Source organism: Eptatretus burgeri, chromosome 2 (assembly GCF_056783735.1).
Source record: "Eptatretus burgeri isolate ZD-2024b chromosome 2, Ebu_testis_v1, whole genome shotgun sequence".
NCBI classification, from domain to species: Eukaryota; Metazoa; Chordata; class Myxini; order Myxiniformes; family Myxinidae; genus Eptatretus; species Eptatretus burgeri.
The window spans coordinates 3,041,945-3,069,295 of record NC_140962.1 but is presented as its reverse complement, the minus strand read 5'-3'; the positions used below and the strand labels follow the sequence as shown (position 1 = coordinate 3,069,295).

Below are 27,351 nucleotides of genomic sequence, written 5' to 3'. Positions count from 1 at the left end.
CAATCTACAAGGTTGTGAAGAAATTCAAATGTCTTGGCAGTGTTCCTGCCAATGGTGTCGTCATTGATGAAGACATCAACAACCACCCTTGTTTTTGGGCACTTTCACCATCTTAAATGGAAGCCAAATGGGATGATGTTTCAAACCAAGGTCAAATTGTACTCGGTAATTGCCATTACCACAAAAACGTACTCGATCTTCCAAATGTGTCGCTGGCATGCCATCTTGGGTATTCAATGGTAGGACAATGCCTCTAATGTCAAGGACCTTAAGAGAGCTCGCCTTGACAGCATAGAGGTTATATTGTACTTGACTCAGTTGTCGACTCAGTTTTGGTGGATTGGTGATGTCTGCTCTGGATGGATATCACATCCCTAAGCAACTGCTGTATGTCGAGTTTGCCAAGGGAAAAAGGAAAAGTGGTGGCTTGAAGAAAACATTGAAGGACTCGATCAAGAAACCCATGCAGTCCTGTGGAATTGATATCAACAAATGGGAGTCATGCATTTCTGATCACAATAATTGGTGCCACCAGGTGACCTTTGGAGTGAAAGACTTTGACAACAATGGTGGTTGTGAACAAGAATGTGACATCAGGACAACCAACTGAAGCAATGTCTTGTCAGAGCCAGCCTGTTAGACAGCAGAAACCAAGCCATGTGTGTGGCTCCAGGATTGGACTGTTCAGTCGTCATTTGGGTGATTTGACAAGACAATTACTGATTTCCTTGAAATTTAGGGTCCAACAACAATCCCATACCCATTACCTACTAGCTGCTCTGTATTTCATACCCAAAATGGTAGACAGAGCTCTGTCCAGCCTCTACCCTGCATCAGCGATGGGCCCAGATGGCATTAACGACCCTGTTCTCAAATCCTGCTGTCCTGCTCTTGTTTTTCTCTGTTATAATCATTCTGTATCTAGCCACTTCCCATCTAGCTGGAAGACAGCTAATATAATATCATGTCCTTACCGATCAACACCGACTGGACGGGCAGACCGAACTGACTGTTACTCCCATGGACACGTCCGATTAATGGCGACTTTGCATGCACGGGAATGCAAGAAGCTCACAAGAACCATAACTCTCTTTAAACAGGATTTATTCCCAAACAAATGACCAGGGGAAGATTGATCCAATGGAGAGTACGACATTCGGGTGAGGGGGAAGAAAAGGGATTCAATGGATAAATATTTATATACAACAAGGATAAAATCGATGGCACCTCACACAAGACTTGCTCACAGAAGGGAAAGGGTAATGAGAACCGGGGATAGCCTTAGCTCTTCTGGTGGAGATGCCGAAGCAGGCACGACGAACAGGCGACAAAGCACACAGGTATAGTGACGAATTGGTGAACAGGGAGAAGGCAGGACATGAGCAGGTAGGCAGGACGATGAAGCAGGGAGACGAGCAGAGAACACTTCTCAGGCGAAGCAAATTTTTCCACTCTCCTCGTCTCTCTCCCACTGTCTCCCCCTGCGTACTGAACACCTCACCCCAAAAAATGCCTCCCCTCCCTCTCTGGACAACCTGGCCCTTTGTGAGGCAATCCAAGCTCCTCCCCTCCAGGGACAACAGAACTCCTCCCCTCTCTCTCTCTCTCTCTCTCTCTCTCTCTCTCTCTCTCTCTCTCTCTCTCTCTCTCTCTCTCTCTCTCTCTCTCTCTCTCTCTCTCTCTCTAAGGCCACACCCGGTCCCCACCCGGTGGCATGACAGGAGGCTGCACGTACAATTCCTTACATTCAACCCTAACTATTTCCACACACCACCCTCCATATGGTGCACATTTAAACAAGACAATTGTTAAGATACATTTCCCTACTTATTTCATTGAGATTTCGAGCTACTTGAACACGGACCATGCTACTTTATACATTTCTATCTATACTGAAGTAATATCTACCCCCCTCCCCCTCATCCCCCCCAACAATAACTAATTTCGAGGGAATTTAAAACATCTATCAGCTTTCTTCCAATTATATGTAAAGAGGATACATCATCACTGCTGATATCAAGTCATCTCTTCAAAAGTCTGATCTGACCCTTAGTTTGATTCTGTCCTGCTTGCTTGTCTTTGTATATCCTGCTGCTTCTCTTGAAACAATGGTCAGCGACTCTAAATCTCAAACCCGGACATCTCCCTGAACATATCTCAGGCTTTTGATAGTCTGGCATTCTGCTGTGCTTGCCAAGCTTACTACCTGCAGCATAGAAGGCTGCCGACATGACTTTCTAACTTCATCCAATCGTGTAACCAACATGCTATATTAACTGAATCGTTTCCTCTCTTCTCCCAGCAGAGGCACAAGTGCCCGAAGGCAGTATATTGAGCCCACTTTTGGTCTTCTTATACATAAACGACTGATTCTCTCAAATTGCCCCTTCATCTTTGCAGATTACTTCACATCATACCTTACGGCATCCCTCTGACAGACAGACAGACAGATAGACAGGCAGCAGCTGCACGTCTCGCTTGCTTGCATGAAATTGACAATTGCTATTGCTAAAAGGGATGTTGCATTTGTCAAATCATCAAAAAAAATCAGTCTCACCCTCTGACAATGGAAGGATTGTCAAATTAATCCATCTATTTATTAATATAATAACAACTGGAAGAGGTTCAGTCTCCTGAACTTCTCTGGCTCACCATGACCCATCACCTCTCCCAGATTGACCACTTGACAAAGATGGCCTTCAAAGCCAACTGTATCCTGCCTGCTGAAATAATGATGATGTTTATCCTCATCATCATGCCATGAATCTGGGGTGTGTTCAGTTACCAAGTTTCTTGTGGAGCGCTTGCCAAGTGGCTTAAACACTCAATCAAGCACTCCATTAGAAGCCGTTGATAAGGAACGGCTGGCTTGGCAATCGCTAACTAGCTGCTTGGTAACAACACACCACTGGACATTTCAACAGCATACAGTACATGAGTATTTTCATTGTTATGAAAACGTACCATGTTCAGACCCACACATCCACCCACAGGCACAAACTCAGCTTAATATTGTGATGGTTGTGGGGGTACATAGAGGAATCTAATAGGGAATATAGCATCGTGTAGAGTTGCTTGGTCCATGGTCATGTATGAGACATCTCGATGTAACTAAGCAGGGAACCTGTGAGTTTAAGTGTTACGTGTCACCACACGAGGGGGTGGTGTCGTGTTAACTAGCTAGGACTTAAGAATAAGGTTCCCCAGTATGTAATCACCCCTCTGTGACTTTTCCCTTTGTCTTTTAACCAAAACCATGAGAAGGAACAAGCCAGGTGTGCCGAGCGGGTAGAGGCCCCGTCTTCCCAGGTTTCGTGCGAGCAGGCCACGCCCCGGAGGCGGAGGATTGTTAGACGTGAGACGTCGAAGAAGAAGAGGGTGTGGGAGGCTTCCTACTGAACAGAACGAGGGATTGGCAGAGTGAACACATGAGGCAGAGTTGATTTGGAAGAGAATCAGAGGCGGGAGTTCAAGGTTGGCACATTTTGAGAGGCAAGGGGGAGAGAGAGAGGCAAGGGGGAGAGAGAGTGCACGTGAGAAGAGAAGGAGAGTTCAGGGTGAGTGCAAGCATGAAGCAAGACCCTGGCTTTTTGGCTCTTGGTTGAGTTGTGAGAAACGGACCCCGAGCCTCGTGGATGTCATTGCGGGTCGGTGAGGGCGATTGACGCACGAAGCAGCTACATGTCTGAGCCTTGGTGTTGAGTGCCACTCACGGAGTGCCTGGCTTGCGTTTGTCCTGCTACGAGAGAAGTGACGGCGCCACCTGCGTGTGACGGCACGTGCGAATATAAGCGCCTCAATTCAAAGTTCCACAAGGACCAGATCTGGGCCAAGTGAAGTACAAGAATAGTTAAAAGGAGGGATTTTTTTTTCATGTTCCCTTTGTCTGTATTTGAGTCTGTGTGAGGTGGTGCCTCGACTTTAGGATCTATTTACTTTATTATTATCATTATCATTACCTTTTGAATTATTGTCCTTTGCAAATATTTGTTTTATTTTAATTAAATGAAGAAACTCGATTCATGTATTTGTCGTGGGTTCGAGGATAAACCGCCTGCGCATCTGTTTCATTCCCTGTGCTCCACCACCCGTCCGCCATTGCCCTCCGCCAAGCCTTTCGAGCACGTGTTAAAATCTCCGTGGATCAACGTGTCCGCCTCCTAGAAAAAGGTACCGCTCGGATGTCCCAGGAGCTGGTGGTGTTAGTTGCCCGGCACCACAAATTGGGTTGGGGGGGGGTTAACCTGGGCTGCCCCCTCCCCCCAAACAATATATGAGATGAGGTGACAGTGAGATACCTCACACAAAACTGCCACGTTTGCATATTTCCTACTCTTGTTAATCTATTCTTCTTCTTCTTCTCCCTCTCATAGTAATCAGCAAATAAACTTTCTATCCCCCATCATGTCATTTTTCCATGAGTTTTTAGTATGTTAAAAAAATAAAAATTATTAGTGCATTCCTGCTATTGCAGACATCACTGTGTGATGACGTCATGTGCAGACGTCTTTTTTCATACTTCACACGCGGGATATTGATTGCAAATTCTGGTAAGCCACACGTCACTGTCTCAGAGAGAAAATAACTGCGTTGGATATCCGGATAATGATAATAATTGGACACTCCGGATAATGTCCGATAGCAAGTGTTTTCATGTCATACCACTTCTATGTTTACAGGCAGTGTGATTCGCTGCATGCGGCGGCTTGAAGAGCTCCTCAGGCAGATGTGCCAAGCAGCGAAAGCCATAGGAAACACTGAGCTGGAAAACAGGTTTTCAGATGGTGAGTGGAAAAGAAGGGGGGCTGGGCTAATAAGTTTTAGATGGCTAGCTTAAACTGCGATGGTCGTCCTGGTTTATTCATCTTTTCATTTGAGAAGTGTCTTGGAAATGTGCTGTTTGGTATCCAATTGCATTTTGGTCAATATTCATTACTCAAACTGAACGTCCATTAGTGTTCTTGGAGTCCAATTTGTTCAACTCTGAACCGTGACATAAATATGAAAATAAAGAAGTGGTGAAACCACCTCTTCAAAGAGGTATCCTCTGGACTTTTATGGACGAATATAGGAAGTACTTTGTGTCCATACACGTAAATTTTTCTTGTGACTGTTTAGTTTGCACAAATGGTATTAAAGTTACGACTTTATGGCATTGCTGTTACAAAGAACCCACTGCGATGATTGATTACTTTTGTCATTATTGCAATGCATCCTTTAAATGTTTGAAAGCATTTAATGAAATAAATGATTCCCAGATAGAAATCCAGAATGAGAGGCAATTCTGGTCGAGCCAAATAAATGCTCAGAGTTTTGTTTGGAGAAATTAATGACCAATGGTGTGCGTGTGTGCACATGTGTGTGCTCGCTTTGTAAATATTGAGCTTTTAATGTATAAGGTGTTTTAACTCTATTTTCAGGAGGTTTTTAAACATTTAATTCAGATGTCCCTGCATCATGAGCTCCGTTTTTATTTTTGGACACAAATCTAGGATCATGTTTGAGTGAGGTGGAAGAGGGTTGAACGGCAACATACTGACATTGAGGTAGTAGGATGACAGTTGGACGCAAGTAAATGAACGAACAGGGAGGGAGGGAGAACATGGTAACCTGCAAGTAAGAGATTGGATTAATGGGGTAGAACAAGATCACTGGGAAGTCTTTTTGCATGCACGTGCATCTTTTGTTCTTTCTTTCCTTCGTCGAATAACATAACCATTTGAATACTCGGTATACGGCATTGTGGAAGTATTTCCTGTGTCGTACAATGACACTGCAATGATAAAAGGTCACTCTGCGATGTGCGTTGCATACTTCACACTTCATGTGCAATGCATTACTCAATTGTGAAGAGATCGTGTCATTTTCCTTTTTGGAAATTGTTGGAACTTCACAGCACAAGGGATCATTGAACGGTGCAGCAAATACACAGTCCTCCAAACTTTGTCTGTTGGCCCAGATTTGCCCTATTTATTTAAGCAGATTCCATTCAGCTGAATCATGCATTGATGGGACGTGTTGAAAGTGCAGAAAGCGATAACAATATAGATCTGGGTCACTCGACAGGCAGTCTGTGTGGTTTTCGGCTTCATTGTGGAGATGCCTATTCAGTGCTCTCCTCCATAATCGTTTGAACTCCATCTCCATGGAGTCAATTGCCATCATTATTGCAGATAAACCAATCTTTTTAATTTTACTGTTAAATTCTGTATTCTTGCACCCATCAACCTCATGAGTTCCTTGAAGCTTGAGCATATTATACAGAAATATAGCATGAACTAGAAGGGCACTCGGTAGAGCGCATACCTCCACCACGTAATGCCTGATCTACGAGAACATATCGGGCCCAATACATTTTTGAAATATCATGCTATACGGCACTTTATCGTTTTTGGCCCAATCTCTCAACGGTGAAGAATCACTTTATAAATTAAATAATTCTCGTATCCAGATCCCGATTCGGATCTTCACCAAAATCTAATCTATTCGTCCATGTCACACACCCAACCTGTCCACCAAGTTTCGTCTGGATCTGTCTACAACTTTATGAGATATCCTGTAGTACAAACAAACAGACAGACAGAAAGGGGGTGAAAACATAACTTCCTTCACCTTCAGTGGCAGAGGTAACTCGAATGGTACTCAGTAGAACGCATACCTCCACCAGGCTGAACGGTTTACATTTTGCATCCCACGGGTAGGCCAAATCTGCATTTGGACCTGCTTGTTCTTGGCTTGTCGCAAGGTATTATGTACACATTTAGGACACAGGGGACCAGAAAATGAAAGTCATTGTATGATTAAGTTTTGCATATCATTTGTTAGCCAACGTCATGGGGATTCAGGATCTATTTGGACAGAGCTTAATTCTTCCTCTTTCTATTGCTCTGACAGGGTCAAAGTTGGTTATCAATTATCTGTATCAAGGAACCACTCATATCATTCTAAAATTGGTCTGATGTCTTAGATATGTATTATACACTAATTGGAAACCACATACATGGAGAATATTTGGTTTACCTGATATTTGACCTTGAGCAAACAGGTCAAGGTTATATGAAATTAACAAATTGATCAGTGTTCATTCAGGTCATAAATATATATGCACATAAACTTAACCATAGAAATACATGCTGTGATGAACCAAACTAACATCTTAGGATTAAAAGTGCAGATTTCTTTAAAACGTTATGTACTTCCTAACGACCTTTGATGTTCTGTATACTGAACACAAACTGGCCTTTGGTATTGATTTTTATATCATAAGGCCATCTTGGTAAACTTATTCTATGGTTTTAAAATCAAGCTTATTGCTACCAGTAATTTTGTAGCAGCTTGGTAAATGCAATTTGTTACGTACTTCCTAACATTTTTGACCCAATCATGGAAGTGAACCGAAAAACTGGTATGTGGTAATGATCCATGTTGAAACTTGCCATTTTAAATCATCACTTTATGCAGAAGTAAATTGCTATTTAAGATGTTCTATCAGATGCATTTCAAATTTCTGGAATATGATTTTGTAAGCTTCACTCTGACTGGGGGAAATTTTGCAAAATCTGAGGTTTTACACATTTGAAGGTGCCAAGATATGCAGAAGGTCATAAGAAATGTACTGTTTTGAGGAATTGTTCTATTCTTATGTATAATTATATATATATATCAAACAAAAAATGCATTTTCAACCATTTTGGACAACATACACAATCATACATGTAACCCATTTCTAAAAAAATGAGCTATAAAAATTGAAAAAATAGCCTGTGTTTGGATAAAAAAAACATGCTTTGTAAGCAACGATATCCATAGGACCCATAGCAAAGTATACATTTTCTGAAAGCACAGACACTTGGGCATTATATAACATTAAGATTGTTTATCTTATTAAAACTGGGTTCAATTTCTAAGCTTTCTCCTCATTTAAGACCACAGTGTACACAATACCATGCTACAAGCCTCTTGTCACCCACCCAACTCTTCCACCAAGTTTTGTCCGAACCAGTCCATATATTTTTGAAATATCCTGCGAACAGACAGACACAAACAAACAAGGGTGAATGCATAGCCTCTGTCCACCTTTGGGCTGAAGATGAATGGTTGTGGATTTTCATTGCCACATTGCCAAATGATGCAGTTGCCTGTCCAACGAAGTAAACTGAGAACTAGTAGTAGTCGTGATGGTCCATTTTATTGTCATCAACAATGACTGCCCTGGAGGAAAAAGGAAAAGTCTAGGGTTTCACTTTTTGTGTGTGCACATATGACTGATTAGACCAATACACATTGTACCGTGTCCACATGCAAGACATATGAGCCCAAAACAGTGGCTACTCTTTGGTGTAAGGAAGCGAGAAAGACTGCTTGCTTCCTTACACCAATCTACTCACTTTGAAAGACCACAGGCATCAGCTCTCAAATATTTGACTTCCTCGTAAACAGTGAATCTCCACAGAGCACTCTTGGGCCATTGCCTCACAGATGTTCGGGGCTAAGCCCCACTTGTCAACGAGTGTTTCAATGTATCCCTGTTAACCTTTCCTTTATCCACTTACAGAACACTTTCCCAGCTTTAACTTTCTGTAGAGGACACATTTTGGTAGTCTTGTGCCTTTTATACAAAGGAAGTGACCTGTCCACATCAATCAGCAGTACTTCAAGGCTGACAGATTGAGGTTGACGTGGGACTTTAATCTTGTGCCTCGTTTCCATGCATCACTCAACCCGGCTTGGAAATGCAGCTGTCCCCGATAGTGTGTTGCCACGTTAATTTAGCCCACATGTACCGGCTGCCAAGTAAAGCTGAGCCCAATTCTTTTCACTCTTTCCTAAAGCGGGTCGAAGCGACCTGGTCGGAAGTGCATCACAATCCTGACAAATCGAGTCATGAGTGTGCACAAATATTTATTCCACGACTGGGGTGAGTGGGAAGCAGCACACTGTCATGGCAGTCATTTTGCAGAGCCACAACAACAATTATTTTTAGCAACTGTTGGAACTGCACAAGGGATTGTTGAGCGATATAGCAAACACACAGTGCTCAAAACTGCCATGACGGCTGAAGATGGTTCTATCGTATCAAATTCCTTATCGCCATGTGAGGTGACGGCATCATTAAAAATGCTGTGAGGGAATATTTGGAGTCAAAGGGTTTTCAAAGTAACTTGCAAATGACTTGGTGAAATGGCAATTCGTACATAGTGAGTGTGTGTTTATTTAATTGTTTATACACACCAGGTTTTTGATGTTGACATGTCCTGTTATGCCTTGTAGTGTGCTTAAGATCCTTTACCAACCACTTTAACTGGTGCGCGCGCGTGCACACACACACACACACACACACACACACACACACACACACACACACACACACTCTTCTTATGTTCCTGCATTACCTTCTCACACATGGGATGTGATGAATTTTGTTGTTGGTTTCTTTCATCAGAATATAATTTGTCAAAGGTCAACACTCAGCGTGGTTAGAGTAAATAAATAGCTTGCACATAAAATGGATGCTGAAATAGTAAGATGCCACAGATCAGGATCGCTTGTTCGGCCTAAGTCACATTTGCCACGGCGTCCGTGGGGTCTCCAAAATCTACGGCCAATAGCAATTATACAGCGGCCGCAGTATTTCCACGGTCACACAATGTAGCAGTCACATATGTTTTTATTTTTTGGGGAGCTGCACGGCGTATTTATAAATTGTGGAGACCAAATCAAAGACCGTACGGCAAACCCCACGTTTTCGATGTCGCACGGTGACCTTACGGCGTTCCTGCGGTGGCCATTGAATTTTCAAGGCAGACGCAAGGTGCCCGCAAGGCAACCGCAGGGGGGCCCTAAGGCGAACGTGCAGCCAGACGGACGGTAACGAATGGGTTAATATATATATATATATGTATATATATATATGTATATATATATATATGTATATATATATATATGTATATATGTATATATATATATATATGTATATATATATATATATGTATATATATATATATATATATATATATATATATATATATATATATATATATATATATGTATATATATATATATATATATTTTTTTTTTCTTTTACCAGTTTTTGTTTCGGCTTGTCGAATTGCTACGGCGAACGTAGAAATGAAAAAAGTTATAACTCCGCGTTATAATTCCACGGCGACCTTACGGCCTGTAAAATATAGCCATACGGCGTCGGGCCACCCTGAGGCCACCTCAGAAACTCTGCGGCCACCGCACGTTTCTGTCAATTCAGAGGGCGTACGGCCGCCATATCCTCGCCGTAGAGCAAATGTGACTTAGGCCTTAGGTCTTAGAAATTGTGGAGACCGAAAACGTGGGGTTGCCATACGGTCTTTAATTTGATGTCGCACGGTGACCTTAAGGGGGCCCTGCGGCGGCCATAGAATTTTCAAGGCAGACGCAAGGTCGCCTCAAGGTGCCCGCAAGGCGACCGCAGGGGGCCCTAAGGCGAACGTGCGGCCAGACGGACGGTAACGAATGGGTTAATTTTATTTTATTTTTTTTTACCATTTCTTTTGTTTCGGCTTGTCGAATTGCTACGGCGAATGTAGAATTGAAAAAAGTTATAACTCCGCGTTATAATTCCACGGCGACCTTACGGCCTGTAAAATATAGCCAAACGGCGTAGGGCTACCCTGAGGCCACCTCAGAAACTCTGCGGCCGCCGCACGTTTCTGTCAATTCAGGGGCGTACGGCTGCCGTATCCTCGCCGTTGAGCAAATGTGACTTAGACAGACGGACGCCGATTAGAATATTGCCCCACCCCCCATTTTTCCCAAAAAGCGTGGGACTAAGGCCTGTCTGTCTGTCCGTCCATCATGCCATCGTCTCCTAAACAGTTGAGCAGAAATTCACCAAACTTGGTGGTTATGATCATCACATGCCAAGAAGATACGAGAGCAGGATCATTTTTTGGTCCCCGGTCACCTGGGGTGGGGTTAAAAAGTCAAATACCAAATAATTAAATAACGGGTCCATTTTAAAACATTTTTTTGAATCAAACGTTATTCAGTAATACCCCGGTTTACATCGCCCCTTTTTGTCGTTTCGCAAATATGTTCTCATGTTATCAACAGCACAATCCGATTTACGTCATGTTAACTCGCACTTATGTCATAAACCTCTTATTCTCGAGCGTTTTCAGAACTTACACGACTGATAAAGACGCGACACTACAACACGAAAGTACCAAATCAGGAGTTAGCAAAATCACCGAAAGAACTACTCTACTTTTCTTCACACAAAGAAATTTGCTGAACTGTACTGTACTGTAGATTGTCTAAGAGACATTGTAAAATTGTTACATTCGACCTGAAATTAGAGATTTTTCGTCAAATGAATGCTGGTGACACATGCCCGTTGATGTTGCTGGGTCAATAAGTTTGCCTCCAATTGATAAATGTGCCCACGTTTATTAAATAATGAGGAACAAGACATACCGCCAACTTTGACCGCTTCCAGAAGAGGTTTATTTTTATTTAAATATGTCTGGTAATTGGTGGGGGGTTTTTTTAAATATGTTTGGGTGACCCTTGTATAATGTGCATTCTGATAATGCATGTGGTTCTTATGTAGGTCTTCATTTTTTGCTACAACACGGATTTAATTCAACAACAACAACAACAACTGCGCACCGTCGTTCTGAGTGAATCGTTCGCTCACAGTGGATTATTTTGCCGTGCTCCACCGGCCCGGGCGAGTCATTCACTTCCAGAGGCTGAAACTATTGCTGCAACGCATGTAACAAGTGGCATTGGAGAGAATGATCAAGTGAATAATAAGAAGAAGAAGTCAAGAAGGTCTCAGTCATTGGAGGTCAAATTAAAAGTTTTAGATCGGTTTGATCGAGGTGAAAGCAGTATTGGTATTCAAAGAGAGATGGGACTTCGTGATACTATAGTGAGGACCATTCATGACAATTGTGATAAAATCCATAAGAACACTCGGACAACAACAAATCTCAGTGTGTCCAGAACTGCGAGATCTCAGCCTGATGCTGTTGAGAAAATGGCAAAGATACTGACCACTTGGTGAGAGCATCAGAACTAAGAGAACAACCCTTGTCTGGAATGGTCATTCAAGAGAATGCCAGGAGTTTGTATGGCGATCTAACCAAAGATACCAATGATCCAATGCCTTTTGCTGCCAGTCATGGGTGGTTCGAGCGCATGGATGGTTCAAATCGGTGATTGTGGATGGAGCTCACTCACCAAGCCAGGTGCTTAACCTCTGAAACTGGACTTTATTGGAAACGCATGCCCAGCCACACTTTCATCTTTATCTCTATCAGCTCTGGCCTGAGGCAGTGATTGAGTTCAGAGGTTTCACAGAGGCTGAAGTCAGCGAAGTAAGGCAACAAATTGTGGACATGGCTCTGCAAGTGGCATTTGAGGAGGTGATGATGTTGAGGACTTGCTTGTCTCACAGAGGGAGGAGCTGAGCAATGAAGATCTTGTGGCTCTGGAGGAGGAGCACATCAGAGTGGAATCAGAATCAAGTCCTGAGGAGGTTGTGCCAGTTAAAACCCTCATGACGAAGGTCATGGCTAAAGGTTTCAAATTGGTCGATGACTCCATGGCCATCTTTGAACACTATCCCAACTGCATGAGAAGTTCCAAAGTGCAGAGGGAGGTGGAGAACGTCCTGGAATGTTACAAGGATGTCAACGAACAGAAAATGAAGGCAGCCACTCAAGTCTCCATTATGAATTTTTCTTTTTTTTTTAATCCCAAGCGAATCAGTCTCCATTTCATCTTCTGAGCCTTCAACCTCAAGTGGACAGCCTGCCACACTTGAATAAGCCTGCCACAAGCAATATGTCCTGTATCCAACCCCAATCATGATAACACTTATTAAAAAGTAATTCCTTTTAATGTTTTTATTTGGTATATATTTTATTTACGCATTGTTAACTGCTTTTTTGAGGTTTTTATGTAGGTCTTCAATCTTAAAAGGTTTAAATTGTCTCCGTTCGTTACATAACCCCCATTTTTACATGTTAAATATTGCCCCGATTACACGTTTTCGGATAATGTGGTGTTTCGTGGGAACGCATCCCCCGCGATATATAAGGCAAACAGCTTCAATATAACTGTCATGAATCAAAAAGGAGAAAAAGCAAAATATAAAACCTGAAGTGGTGACCACATCCCCCGCAAAATATAACACCACACCCCCTGCTTATTCCATTATTTCTTCTGAGAAAAACTGCTTTGATTTTCTTTTTTTCGATACTTTTCAGGAACTCATCCGCAACGAAAACCGGGATCTTACAGTATATGATGCAATATGGAATTATTATTTATTTTGAGGGGGGAATTTTACCCCTGGTGTATGCCCCAGAAGGTGGGGAACTTTGGGTCACAGGGTTCAACAGAAAAAAAAAAATTAACTAAAAATCTAGCATTGTCATTCCTGATGGAACTCTTTGCAATCTTTCAACTTTGCATTGGGCTTGCCTGTTTCTTCTTCTTTAAAGAGGAAGAAGAAAAAGAAGAAAGATTAGTTTCCGATCGTAAATAAGCGAAGTCACAAGTACATGCACACGTACATGCATGAAAAATAGTGCCGCATGAAGGATTTCAGTCGGGACTTTTCCTTTCCACGTGACGTCATGTCATGGTACTCTCTCTGATCACTGAATGACAGTGTCTGCATTTCATATTCCTGCATCAAATTGATTTAAGATTTGAAAGTTGTTTTTGGAACGTTGACCTTGTTCATGAAAATAATTTTACACAGCAACACGGACAAAAAACACAACTATCTGCTGCTGGGGTAGGTGTCCTTTAGATTTGGAATCAACATGCTAAAATTAATAATGTCAGAATTGATTCAGCACATCAGAATTTTTAGTTATAGAAAAATGATATTTTTCAGGCATTTGTATATTTAAAAAAGCTCGGTCTCTGTGTGAGTCTGACCTTCCTTCCGTCTCTCCATGTGACTATATGTCTTATTTACGTACTGTTGGAATGTACCTTTCGACCCTGAAGACCCAAAATTCCCCTTTGATCTTAACACCATTTAGATCCTTTATACCCTTCTGACAGCTTAGACCCTTGACCATTTCGACCACTTGGACCTTCTTATGTCACAAATAAAATTTCAAATAAATATAATATCACCAATATTACAAATAGATTTGTCGAAAATAAATGCTTGTATTATGATTGGTGTAAATCATGCCAACACAGCAAATCTATGACATCAAACTCTGCAACGATGTATGAAGAGGCGAGCGTAGCAAGCCGGACCACCCTAGTTATTTATTAAAAAAAAACAAGTATAATTGCACAATACAAATACATTGCACAATATAAAAACAATCGTATAATGTGCAGTAACTGCTAATGATAAACTGAAGCACATTGAACAACAAACACATTGTATAAACTATAAAGTACATTGTTGCGGACCCGGGGTTGGGGGCGAAGACCACGAGGGGTGAACTACCTTGGGTTCCCACCAGACTCTCCGGTGTCGCAGGCCGTCGCACACGAATAACTTTGTGACAAGGTGGGTCGCTAATCGACCGTGAACACCAGTAACTCGACCACGTGACTTGGGGTCCTCCGTCTGATACCGTTTACCTAAAGGTGACATTATCTAATTACCGGGGGGGACACGCCCTCGGTACGCACTTGCTCAAACCGGATCACCTTACCAGATCAGATGCAGCCGAGCGGGACTGCCAAGCACATACCGGCTAGGAAACCTATTGTTTCCGGCCGGAAGTCTCGGCAGTCGCCCTCGAGAAGACCAGGAGAATCCAGGCCCTCAAGAAGAAGCAGATCCTGGCAATCGCACACCAACAGCGAGCGAAGAGCCAGTCAAGGGGAGGCAGCAACGAAGAGTAGAGAAGTGAGCGGGCGGCTCCATGCTCCCCCTTTTCTAAGCCCTGGGCGAAGGGTGGGGTGTTGACCCAATAGCGACGTGCTGACCCGAATCCTGCTCCTCTATTGGGCCACAGCGGCCCTATATTGTCTCAGTTGTCCGTTCGGTTTGGCGCGGTTCAGAGATCCTGACTCGATATAGGACATGCTCCCTGAGCCGGCACCCCGGTCCTGAACGTGCTCAGAGTGCAGTCTGAATGTTGAATAGCAACGGACTTTCCCCGCCACCCACGGGCCCCCTCATGAGCCAAAATGCACACCTGTGCCCCGCACCAAACTCCCTGATCGCCCTTATTGTGACCCCTCCTCACCGCCCCTGTCTTACCATGGTCTGGCGACTGGATGAGGGTCACATAAATTCCACGTGCTCACCCAGGACGTCCCCAGCGAGATGCGATCGAGGTATTCACGTCTATTGCTTGGCCCAGTATCGCGTGGTGCCAAGGACAGCCTGAGTCATGCAGTACTCCTCTATTTATAGTGGTGAATGGTAGCGATGCAGTGGTACAAGGGGGTGCGGGAATATTTTTCCCGTGTGCAGGAGGCATTTGTGGTCGAAGTGGTGAGCGAGGTATGAAGTTAAGGTAAGATGCCGGTTGGGAATTGGCGTACAGATTTCAATGAAATCATGGCACATGATGCCCGTGCATGGGTTGTGTAGTGGTTCCTAGCCACAGGAGGCATCGTGGTGTGTGTATTATCAATCGCATATCTAATGGCGCGTGTTCTTGCATGCTTGTTTTGTACCATGGCTAAAAGGACAGGGTTAGGGTAGGAATCAGAATATGAGATGGAGATAGTTACTAGATCTAATTACGAGACCCACGCAACGCACTTCATCCTGTTAACCCACTAGACATGAGGGGAAGGTCTAATTGCACGAAGACAAATTAAATAACTGCCTGAGGATCACTGTATGTTTGGTGCCATTGCCTTCGAGGCATGCGGTTTTGCAGAACCGCAACAATGTATTCACTGTGTTTAGAAATGCTTTCAGCACTTGCTTTTTACACTTGTGACTCGCATTGGTTTGTCTCTGAAGAAACCAGCAGTAGTCCCCCATCATTCATGTTAGGGTTGAAATGCCCCTGATTGCGTCTCCATTGTGCTGATATATTGGTGGAAACTCTCACCGTGCTCATCACTCACAGCAACAAGGTTGGTTGGGAAGAAGAACCAACTCGGCAAAGTGGGCTGCTCTGTGGTTCCCAGTTTGAAAGCCTCCAATGCAGCCGGCTCCAGTGGCTTCAGTGGGTTCAGCTCTGACTGGAAGACTGGATCAGACAATAAATCCTGAATTTGTGGTCCAATAAATATTCCGGCCTTCAATTTGGCATCAGTTAAAATCGCTCCAAATTTTTGCTTGTATGTGACACCTTGTTTGTCTACGAAGTAGTACTTGTACGTGACCTTGAGACGATTGGTTGTTTTTCCATTTGTTACGAGGTGTATACCTGTCACATACAAACAAAAGCAGTTTCCACTTTTTGGACACGTTCGTCTATTCATATCAATCTGAAATGCAATAATATTGTTACGGATTTTAGAATCCGGTCTGATTAATGCATCCACACATCCAGGTCCTCAGATAGTTATTTCCTTAAATGCATGTTCAGATTATCCCCACCCCAATGTCTAATGGGATCTTAAATGTGATGCGTTGAGAAGGGTAAAGAATAGATCCCCTCTCTTATGGGAAGATTTTTTCTTTACGACACAAGTTCACACACATTTCTTTCACGAGCTCTGAAGCCCGCCCTCATTTTTCCTCAGCAACATTCTTTCACGAGCTCCGACGCCCACCTTTTTTTGAGAGCGCATGGGTCGTCATGGTAACCGTGCCCCAGTGGGGCAGGGTGAGCTTGGAGCAGACGGCACCCCGCGGAGACGGCCCAGGGATATAAAAACGAGCGAGAGAAAGCATGAGGTATGTCCTGTGAGGAGAGACGTTCTGAGATATAAAAAAGTTAGGAAAAAGCAAAGGGCGAGAGAAGCGACCAAGAAGTGGGTGTCTGACCAGCGCCGACGAGACAATTCGTCCTTCCCAGTGCTTCGGCAAGTGAGCGAGTGGTGCGCGTATGGGTGTGAGCAGTGCCGCCAACAAGTGAGGCACGGGTCGATCACCAACAACACCAGGGTCTAAACCCATGACGGACGATCTCGGTGCCCTCCAGACGTCGACTGGTATTCAAGGTTGCCCTGTGAGAGGGTGCACGGCCAAGCTGGGTGCTGGGGACGGGCGTGACACGCACGCACGCATTTTCAGGACGTTTTCGCTTCACGGACGACTTTCTGGTGAGCGAGACGATTCTCCCCCTCCCCTCCCCCTGAATGATCTGTTGGGTACCCTTGTCTGTGTTTAGCTGTAAGTCAACCCCCGATAAGCATCTGCTCTTTGTCTCTTTCTTGGCATTTTGATTGATTTTGCTTTGAAATTCATTCTTTATTTACCTCAGAAAATAAAAGGTTCTTTTTACTTATTTATTTTATTATTAATAAATTATTATTGGTAGATTTCCAACCTGTCCGTGTTTGGCCTTTCCTTCCATCGGTCGAGCATTGTTCTAACCGAGATAGACTGGGACGTAATTACCACAGATTTGACCAAAAAATCGTCGGCACGCACCAGCGGTTAAAACGCTCGGCCGCCCTAATTAAAATCGAATCAGATAACATTGGTGCTTTACCGAGGGCGCGCTCCCCGCTCAGGTAACCACGTGACCTCTAGTTAAACGGAATAATTAGACGGCGGACACTGGAACTCGTGGTTGACTGGGTGGCGTTCGTGGTTTTAAAACAACCCACCGTACCACAATGTTAATTGTGAGCGGTGGCCCCAGGTCTGGCTCTACTGAGGACAACCGGGGATTAATCTCCCTGAGTGACAAGCTGGTGTCTCGGTATCCGTGGCCGCAACAATATTATATTATTGAAGTATACACTATTAAAAAAGAACACACAGTATTGGAAAAAATAAAAAAAGAAGCATCGTACTAGAATTAGTCGAAGACGCATACTTTCACCTGATTAGAAAATTTATTCTTGTCCAATGTTATTGATGCGTTCTCCTTTGCTCGACAAAGTTATGACGATGAAACCAATGCTATATTCTCTTGGTCGTGTGTAAAAGGAATATCCATTTGTTTTCTATCGGCTCTCCTTAATCAGAAATTCATTGTGCCAAGGGTGGCTATCCTAGTAATAGGCATTCACAACCATTCTTGATCATGTCGTGGAACATCAGCTGATGTCTTCACTTTTTTTTCTTTATTTTTTTTTTTCTCCTCCCACCATAACTTTTTCACCTTTATTCACTTTTAAATTCGTTTTCTCCACAACCGCTTGCACGATTGGCACAAAACTTTCAACGCGGGAGCACCAACCCATGGAGATTTTTTTAAAAAAAAAACAGTTGCAGTACATGATGAGTGGATGGAAAATGTGGTTGGTGTTCCAAAAAAGTCCATTTTCTGCGGGCATAGGTTGCAGAGTGTTTCATGTATCAGGAATAAACGGATTTTACTTCGCTTCACTCTGCCTTGGCCATAACAATGTGGTGTACAGTGGTGAGAAAAAGTTTGTGAACCCTTTATAACTTTGTATTTCTGCATAAATTTGTCCTAAAACATGATCACATCTTAATCCCAGTCCTAAAAATAGATAACGAGAACCTGATTAAACAAATAGCACACAAAAAAATCTACTTTTTCATGTATTTATTGAACAAAATGATCAAACATTCAATTTCTTTGTTGGAAAAAGTATGTGAACCCTTCCATTCAGTAACTGGTGGCACTCCCTTGAGCAGCAACAACTTCAACCAAACGATTCCTGTAACTCATGATCAGTCCTGCACATTGGCTTGGAGGTCCCATTCCTCCTTACAGAACTGCTTCAACTCAGAGATATTTATGAGTTTTCTTGCATGAACTGCTCACTTCAGGTTCTGGCACATTTCAATTGGGTTAAGGTCTGGACTTTGACTTGACCATTCTGCTTCAGCCATTTGGTTGTAGAGTTGCTTGTACGTTTTGGATCGTTGTCTTGCTGCATGACACTTGCTAAGTAAGCTTCAGCTTTCAGGATACTCTGACATTCTCCTGTAGAATTTGCTATGCTTCTGAAAAGAGTACAATGGTGTTGAATTTTCAACATTTGTGCACTATCTGCCTGACAGTGGGACTGGTGGAACCCAACATCTTTCAAAATGGTTTTGTAACCCTTTCCAGACCGATGAGCATCGTTTACGAACTCTTTCTGAGGTCCTCAGAAATCTCTTTTGATCAGGGCCTGACACGCTTTCACAAACCTGGTGTGGTGAAGAACAGACTGATGATGACGAACAAAGTTTGTTTTTCATTATCGGGCAGGGCAACCCGGACTCTCAATCAATGGGACGACAATCATGAAACGCCAAGCTGTAACTAGAACTGCCACTTAATAACTGCTGGCAGTGATGACCGGGTACCCGTACACGACGCCTTCGATACGACGTGAGACTTAAAGGACGGTCGCAAAGTTTCGCGACGATGGGATGAGCGGTTCCGGAGAAAACGATATTTAATGTTGTTCTTGAATCCGACCTGGCTGCCGAACCGTGTGACCTATCGATTAGAAATTAATAATCTTGTATTCCCCACTCGGGTGCGATACGTACGTGAAGTTTCCCCTCGATCTGACCGGCCGTTCTGGAGAAGATGTTTGAGGTTTTAGGGTAAATTCGACGTGGCCGCCAAACCGTGACCTATCAATTAGAAATGAACAAACTTGTGAAAGGATGTCTTGGGGAAAGTGTGCGTGAATTTTTGCCTCGATCTGTTCGGCTGTTCTGGAGAAGAAGAATAAAAAAATTATAAATTTTCAATCCAAGAGGGCTGACGAACCATGTGACCTCTGACATCACAAATTTATATTCTGCTTCAAACCGTGTGTTGGAACACGTCTGTCAAGTTTTGTGTTAATCGGAAAAGGTGTGTTTTTCTATCCAAGATGGCCGCCACACAATGTGACGACGTCATAATTTTTATCATGTCTTATTTTAGCACTTCATTATTTACTCTTCTTCTTCATTTTTTACTCTTCTTCTTCTTCTTCATGTTTTACTCTTCTTCTTCATTTTTTTACTCTTCTTCTTCATTGTTTTACTCTTCTTCTTCATTTTTACTCTTCATTTTTTTACTCTTCTTCTCATTCATTTTCACTCTTCTTCTTCATTATTTTAAACTCTTGTTCTTCATTATTTACTCTTCTTCATTTTTTACTCTTGTTCTTCATTATTTACTCTTCTTCATTTTTTCTCTTCAATTTTACTCTTCTTCTTCATTTTTTGTCTTCTTCTTCATTTTTTTTACTCTTCTTCTTCATTGTTTTACTCTTCTTCTTCATTTTTGACTCTTCTTCTCCTTCATTTTTGACTCTTCTTCATTATTTACTCTTCTTCATTTTTTCTCTTCAATTTTTACTCTTCTTCATTTTTTCTCTTCTTTATTTACTCTTCTTCTTCTTCATTGTTTTACTCATCTTCTTCATTGTTTTACTCTTCTTCTTCTTCTTCATTGATTTACTCTTTTTCTTCATTTTTTACTCTTCTTCTTCATTGTTTTACTCTTCTTCTTCATTGTTTTACTCTTCTTCTTCTTCATTGTTTTACTCTTCTTCTTCTTCATTGTTTTACTCTTCTTCTTCTTCTTCATTGATTTACTCTTTTTCTTCATTTTTTACTCTTCTTCTTCATTGTTTTACTCTTCTTCTTCATTGTTTTACTCTTCTTCTTCTACATTGTTTTACTCTTCTTCTTCTTCATTGTTTTACTCTTCTTCTTCATTGTTTTACTCTTCTTCTTCTTCATTGTTTTACTCTTCTCCTTCATTGTTTTACTCTTCTTCTTCTTCATTGTTTTACTCTTCTTCTTCTTCATTGATTTACTCTTCTTCTTCATTTTTTACTCTTCTTCTTCTTCATTGTTTTACTCTTCTTCTTCTTCATTGTTTTACTCTTCTTCTTCTTTTTTTTGCTCTTCTTCTTCTTCATTGTTTTACTCTTCTTCTTCTTCATTTTTTTACTCTTCTTCTTCTTTTTTTTACTCTTCTTCTTCTTCATTGTTTTACTCTTCTTCTTCTTCATTGTTTTACTCTTGTTCTTCTTCATTGTTTTACTCTTCTTCTTCTTCATTGTTTTACTCTTCTTCTTCTTCATTGTTTTACTCTTCTTCTTCTTCATTGTTTTACTCTTCTTCTTCTTCATTGTTTTACTCTTCTTCTTCTTCATTGTTTTACTCTTCTTCTTCTTCATTGTTTTACTCTTCTTCTTCTTCATTGTTTTACTCTTCTTCTTCTTCTTCATTGTTTTACTCTTCTTCTTCTTCTTCATTGTTTTACTCTTCTTCTTCTTCTTCATTGTTTTACTCTTCTTCTTCTTCTTCATTGTTTTACTCTTCTTCTTCTTCTTCATTGTTTTACTCTTCTTCTTCTTCATTGTTTTACTCTTCTTCTTCTTCTTCATTGTTTTACTCTTCTTCTTCTTCATTGTTTTACTCTTCTTCTTCATTACTTACTCTTCTTCTTCATAAATTTTTACTCTTCTTCTTAAATTTTTACTCTTCTTCATTTATTACTCTTTTTTATTCATTATTTACTCTTTGTCTTCAATTTCTACTCTTCTTCATTTTTTTTGTTCTTCTTCTTCATTTATTCTCTTCTTCACCATTTTATTACTCTTCTTCTAAATTAAGAAACTCGGCCTTCTTCTTCTTCTTCTTCTTCTTCTTCTTCTTCTTCTTCTTCTTATTCCTCCTCCTCCTCCTCCTCCTCCTCCTCCTCCTCCTCCTCCTCCTCCTCCTCCTCCTCCTCCTCCTCCTCCTCCTCCTCCTCCTCCTCCTCCTCCTCCTCCTCCTCCTCCTCCTCCTCCTCCTCCAGATCATTTAGGACTCGACTATTTCATATACAGGATCCGTATCTCCTTAAATACTAAACACTTGGACACATCCTCGCATTGAGGGTGCCTTTTGAGAGCGTCTATCATGAACTTTTAAATATATTTGGACATTTGCTTTAAAGTTTCAAAAAGTTCACGTTACTATTTAAAGATTATTCCATTTAATGTATTGTAATTTCGTAAATACAATATTTCTTGTCATGAACGACGCTCGTCCATGACTGGTCTCGCTATTGGCTCCGTCAAGGCATGTGATGAAATATCGGAAGTTGTTTTTTTCTTCTTCTTCTTCTTAAGTTCTTGTTCTTCTTCTTCTGGTGAAGACAAAACCTTTAGGACGTGGCTCTTGGACACATTTGTCCTTGTTAACATATGTGCAGGCATGGGGCGAGATTATAGTAGCCAAGTCTTGCTTCGATGGGTTATGTGGTTCCAGAGAAAACATTATTTAATATAATTCTTGAGTCCAGCATGGCTGCCAAACCATGTGACCTATCAATTAGAAATTGACAAACTTGTGAAAGGATGTCTTACGGAAAGTTTGTGTGAATTTTTGCCTCAATCTGTCTGGCTGCTCTGGAGAAGAAGATTTTTAATATTTATTAATTTTCAATCCAAGATGGCAGATGAACCATGTGATCTATGACATCATAAATTTAAATTCTGCTTCCAATCGTGTAGTGGAACACGTTTGTGAAGTTTCGTCTTTATCGGACAAAGTGCGTTATTCTATCCAAGACGGCCGCCAAACCATGTAACATGTGATGTCATAATTTTTAACGTGCATGCAGGCATGGGGGTAGATTATATTGGCCAAGTTTCGCTTCGATAGGTTATGTGGTTCCAGAGAAAACATTTAATATAATTCTTGAATCCAACATGGCCGCCAAACCATGTGACTGATCAATTAGAAATTAACAAACTTATATTCACCACTCGTGTGTACTACCCAGACCTCGGCCCTTGATACAACATGAGATACATGAGATGACAAAAAATTTATATTCTGCTTTCAACTGTGTCGTGGAACATCTCTGAAGTTTCGTGTGAATCGGAAAAGGTGTTTTTCTATCCAAGATGGCTGCCCAACTATGTGACTTGTGATGTCATAATTTATACCATGTATGCAGACATCATGGGGGATGACAGTTGCAAATTTTTGCTTCGATAGGTTAAGCCGTTCCAGAGAAAACATTATTTAATATTTTTCTTAAATCCAACATGGCCGCCAAACCATGTGACTTGTAACGTAATAATTTTTACCATGTATGCAGAATTGATGGAAGATGGCATTTGCAAATTTTCGCTTCGATAGGTTAAGCGGTTCCAGAGAAAACATTATTTAATATTTTCCTTAAATCCAACATGGCTGCCAAACGATGTGACCTATCAGTTAGAAATTAACAAACTTGTATTCCCTACTCATGTGCAATACGTGTGTGAAGTTTCCCCTTGATCAGATCAGCCGTTCTGGAGAAGATGTTTGAAGGTTTTAGGGTAAATTCAAGATGGCCACCAAACCATGTGACCGATCAAGAAGAAATTAACAAACTTGAGAAAGCACCACATGGGGAATATATGTGTATAATTTCGTCTCAATCTGTCTTGCCGTTCTGGAGAAGATTTTTAAAATTTATTCATTTTCAATCTAAGATGGCTGCCAAACCATGTGACCTATAACATCATAAATTTATATTCAGCTTCCCATCAGGGACCCTAACAAGTGTGTGAAGTTTCGTCAGAAGTATAAATCGGATGTCAGTTTTTCTATCCAAGATGGCCACCAAACCATGTGAATTGTGATGTCATAATTTTTACTATGAATGCAGACATCATGGAGGATGATAGTTGCAAATTTTCGCTTTGATAGGTTATGTGATTCCGGAGAAAACATTATTTAATATTTTTCATGAATCCAACATGGCTGTCAAACCATGTGACCTATCAATTAGAAATTAACAAACTTATATTCCCTACTCGTGGCCAATAGGTTTGTGAAGTTTCCCCTTGATCTGACGAGCCGTTCTGGAGAAGATGTTTGAAGGTTTTGGGTAAATTCAAGATGGCCGCCAAATCGTATGACCGATCAATAAGAAATTAACAAACTTGATAAAGGACCTCATGGGGAATGTGTGTGTAAAGTTTCGCCTCAATCTGTTTAGCCGTTCTGGAGAAGAAGATTTTTTTAAAAAAAATTCCCAAAACAAGATGGCTGCCGAACCAAGTGACCTATGACGTCATAATATATTTTTTCTACGGTCAATTGTTGTGCAGATGAGGCTCAAGAAATTTCAGATTTTTCCTATGCAGCGTTGTACCTAACGAATTTTGACCGGCACACCTCTTGACGGATGACCTCACGAAAAATCACCCCTGTTCCCCTTGAGGAGCTTATTCAAATGTATGAAGCGAAATCATTTTTACCCAAGAAAGTTTCAGAGATACAGACGTCCAAAGTTTATTGGTTTTTTTCAAGATGGCGCCAGTACCACGTGACCTATGACGTCACAATTACCACTTAAGTTTGCTATCAAAAAAGATATATAACTATGGTGAAAATTTCGTGTCGACCGGACTTACCGTTCCTGAGAAAATGATTTTTAAAGCGAAAGAACCCGCAAAATTGCCGGCGGAAAAAGAAAAATAATAAATAAGAAATAAACAGAAGAATAACAATAGGGTTCCCTGTCAGAATGACAGAGTACCCTAATTACCCCCTTAGAGCTGATTAACCAAGGTTCACATGCTTTTTCCAACAAATAAATTGAATGTTGGATCATTTTGCTCAATATACACATGAAAAAGTACATTTTTTTTCGTATGCTATTTGTTTAATCAGGTTCTCGTTATCTATTATTAGGACTGAGATTAAGACATGATCACGTTTTAGGTCAGAATTATGCAGAAAATTCTAAAGGGTTCACAATTTTGTTTTTTTCACTTTAAGTTCCTGAAAATGAGCAGTTCTTCGCTCTGAAATTAGTGCACGTAGTTTTTTGTTTGTCTTTTGTACAGTTCTTGAAATTCCAAGCTCCAAGTGATCGTTGATTTAGTTGCCAAGCTCCATTACCAGTGGTTTGCTGGTGAAAGTCATCTAGGCTATGCCACCTATCTACAGGACTGGAACTGCAACCCCCAGTGACATCAGCACCTGCGTTTCATCCCTTTCTTGATAGCCACAGGACACTTGAGTACATTGTGAAAAGTTTGGGGATGCCCATGTGAGAATGTGAATTGAAGTTGACTGTCATCCCAATAATGTGAATCAAATTGTATGTGACAGGACAGCTGGGTGTCTCAACTATTTGTAGACTCACCTGGTTCAGCCTATTGGTCATTCTCATAACTTGTTGCATTTCCATTTCATGGTGTGTTACGATAACCCTGAGGTCCACTATGGTGACATGGTACTACCCTTATACCTGGATTTATTCCCAATGTCCCTTACACACCAAACAATTACTCCACAGATGAAGCATTTGCTTTCACGTATTAATTTCTGTTGACCTCTCTTCCCTTCGGAGGATTCCATATTCTGGCTGTTTTGTGAAAGATTGTCCATAAACACCAACTCGTCACTAAATACTTTCATTTGTATCTCTCCCCTCTCCCACCGCAGCAATTGCACGTATAAAGAGGGACATCATCTTTGCTGCAAGTCTCTATCTGTAACGGCATACCAGGTAGCACGAGAATCGAGTATAATTGACTTTCATTTGAGACTAGATTCCCATTCAGGCCGAGTTGTTTCCTCGTCGTTCATGATGAGGCACCACATACAGTTCAAGTTTCATTTTTTTTTCTGCTTCTATCAAAAGGAACCCATCATATCAAGATGAAAAAGTTAATGGAAGAAAAGCTGAAATGCAGTACCTTTTGACAGATGCCTTTTCAAAAATGTATTTTGATTCCATTTTCAATTCTGCTTTTAACTTCTCCCTTCAGATTCATTTGTTGCGATTTTAAGTACAACCTTGTTTTACCGCATCATGGATGTACGAGTGTTGTTTTTTTAGCAACGGGCAGAAAATTCTTCATTTTGCACCGACAGCAGCGTTTACTCCAAATTGCAAATGCTGATGGTACAGCATCCATTATTCCTTCTTCAGACAGACAAAGCTTAAAAATTTAATTTTTTATTTCACATGATACAATGATAAAACATCCAAAAAGTTGTAACCACATGCATTTCGCAAGAACATTTCATAGAGTTTATTTGAGGATAAAAATCCTTGATAAACCAGCAGTGCAGTTGCTTTACATGTGGTCCCACTTTCACCAGTGCCAAATTTGCTGCTCTCCTTCCTTCCATCCATCCATCAAGGTTTGCACCAAGATGAAAAGCAAATTAAAATATAAAATTGCACTTAGCATTGCAAAAAAATAAAAAGAATGATAAAACAGCTTGAGAGCCATCTTTGCTTTTTTGAGTGGATTAAAACATACTCTCGGTTGGAAGAGCTTTCACCAATTTGTCAGAATGGATCACAAATGATCAAAATAGCCGACGGTAGGCACCCCAGACTCTGCTTACACTTCCTGAAAGTACAAACTATTGATATTGGTCTGGGGAGCCTGAGTGAATGCATCGACATACAGCAGAAATAAACCACAGGATATGAACAAACACATTTCACATTCTGTTGGGTCAGAATAGCGTAATTAGTTCTTCCACTGCATTCACAGTTCAGAATTGAAGGTACATTTTTTTCTTTATCTTTTTCCTTAAATACATGCAATCGGGTACAAATTAAAGGATGAAATGGCAGGTGAATGTTCACTTTTTGCTCGGTTGACTTGAGTGCATGGCCCCAAGCCTGGATATGTTCCAAGGTAAAAAGTTATCAGACACTGTTGGCAGCATTGACAGTGTCCATTCTTCTTCCATCATGAGCTGGTTCTTCTATCTTATGGCTCATCCGAAAAAAGTCAGCAACATAAAATACCTGCAGAACAAAAATAAATAAAATTAATTTGACCTTTGTACAAGGAAGCTGCAGTTCTTGATGAACACATTCAACTTAAGTTTTTTGTTTTTTTTCTTGAGACTTCTTCCAAAGGTTATCTCTGATCTGTCACCACACTTCACCCACCCACTGACCTCCTTCACACTGAATATCGTTCTCCAAATGCCTGTTTTTGTTTTTTAAGTAAAATGAAAATACCAGGCTTCATCCATGAATGAGGTTATGCACCGTGATTATTACCTCATATGGCACACCTTTTGTACGGTTAATAAAAATTTGATAAAGTTGGATCGGTTGAAGGACAATGTTCGAGTTATGAATTGGGCAATCCAAACTATCTTAAATATCAATGTAGATGTAAAGGCATTTAACATTTTCAACAAACAGTTTGGTGATTTTTCGTGCAATCTTACTTCTTCAAAACAAATACTGTATGTAATCATGAGAATGAAAAATTCTCACTCTATAATTTTTGCTCATCGATATTTGTTGAATTGAGTGTTTGTCTTGAAACTTTCGAAAACAT

At 41.2% G+C, this 27,351-nt stretch overlaps 2 protein-coding genes across 4 annotated transcripts in view; one reads left to right on the top strand and one right to left on the bottom strand.

The window, feature by feature from the left end:
• The window catches only part of MTREX (Mtr4 exosome RNA helicase), a 208,527-nt gene extending 181,414 nt beyond the window's left edge, over nt 1–27,113 (top strand). For both annotated transcript variants that reach the window (XM_085860894.1, XM_085860891.1), the window contains exons 26-27: nt 4,680–4,784; nt 25,478–27,113. In XM_085860894.1, the coding sequence (XP_085717020.1) occupies nt 4,680–4,784; nt 25,478–25,530 (158 nt within the window). In that variant the 3' untranslated portion in view covers nt 25,531–27,113. The remainder of the gene's footprint in view (nt 1–4,679; nt 4,785–25,477) is intronic.
• Nucleotides 25,979–27,351, bottom strand: part of LOC147031273 (phospholipid phosphatase 1-like) — a 37,569-nt gene continuing 36,196 nt past the window's right edge. For both annotated transcript variants that reach the window (XM_085860908.1, XM_085860917.1), the window contains exon 6: nt 25,979–26,804. In XM_085860908.1, coding sequence (XP_085717034.1) covers nt 26,703–26,804 — 102 coding nt within the window. In that variant the 3' untranslated portion in view covers nt 25,979–26,702. The remainder of the gene's footprint in view (nt 26,805–27,351) is intronic.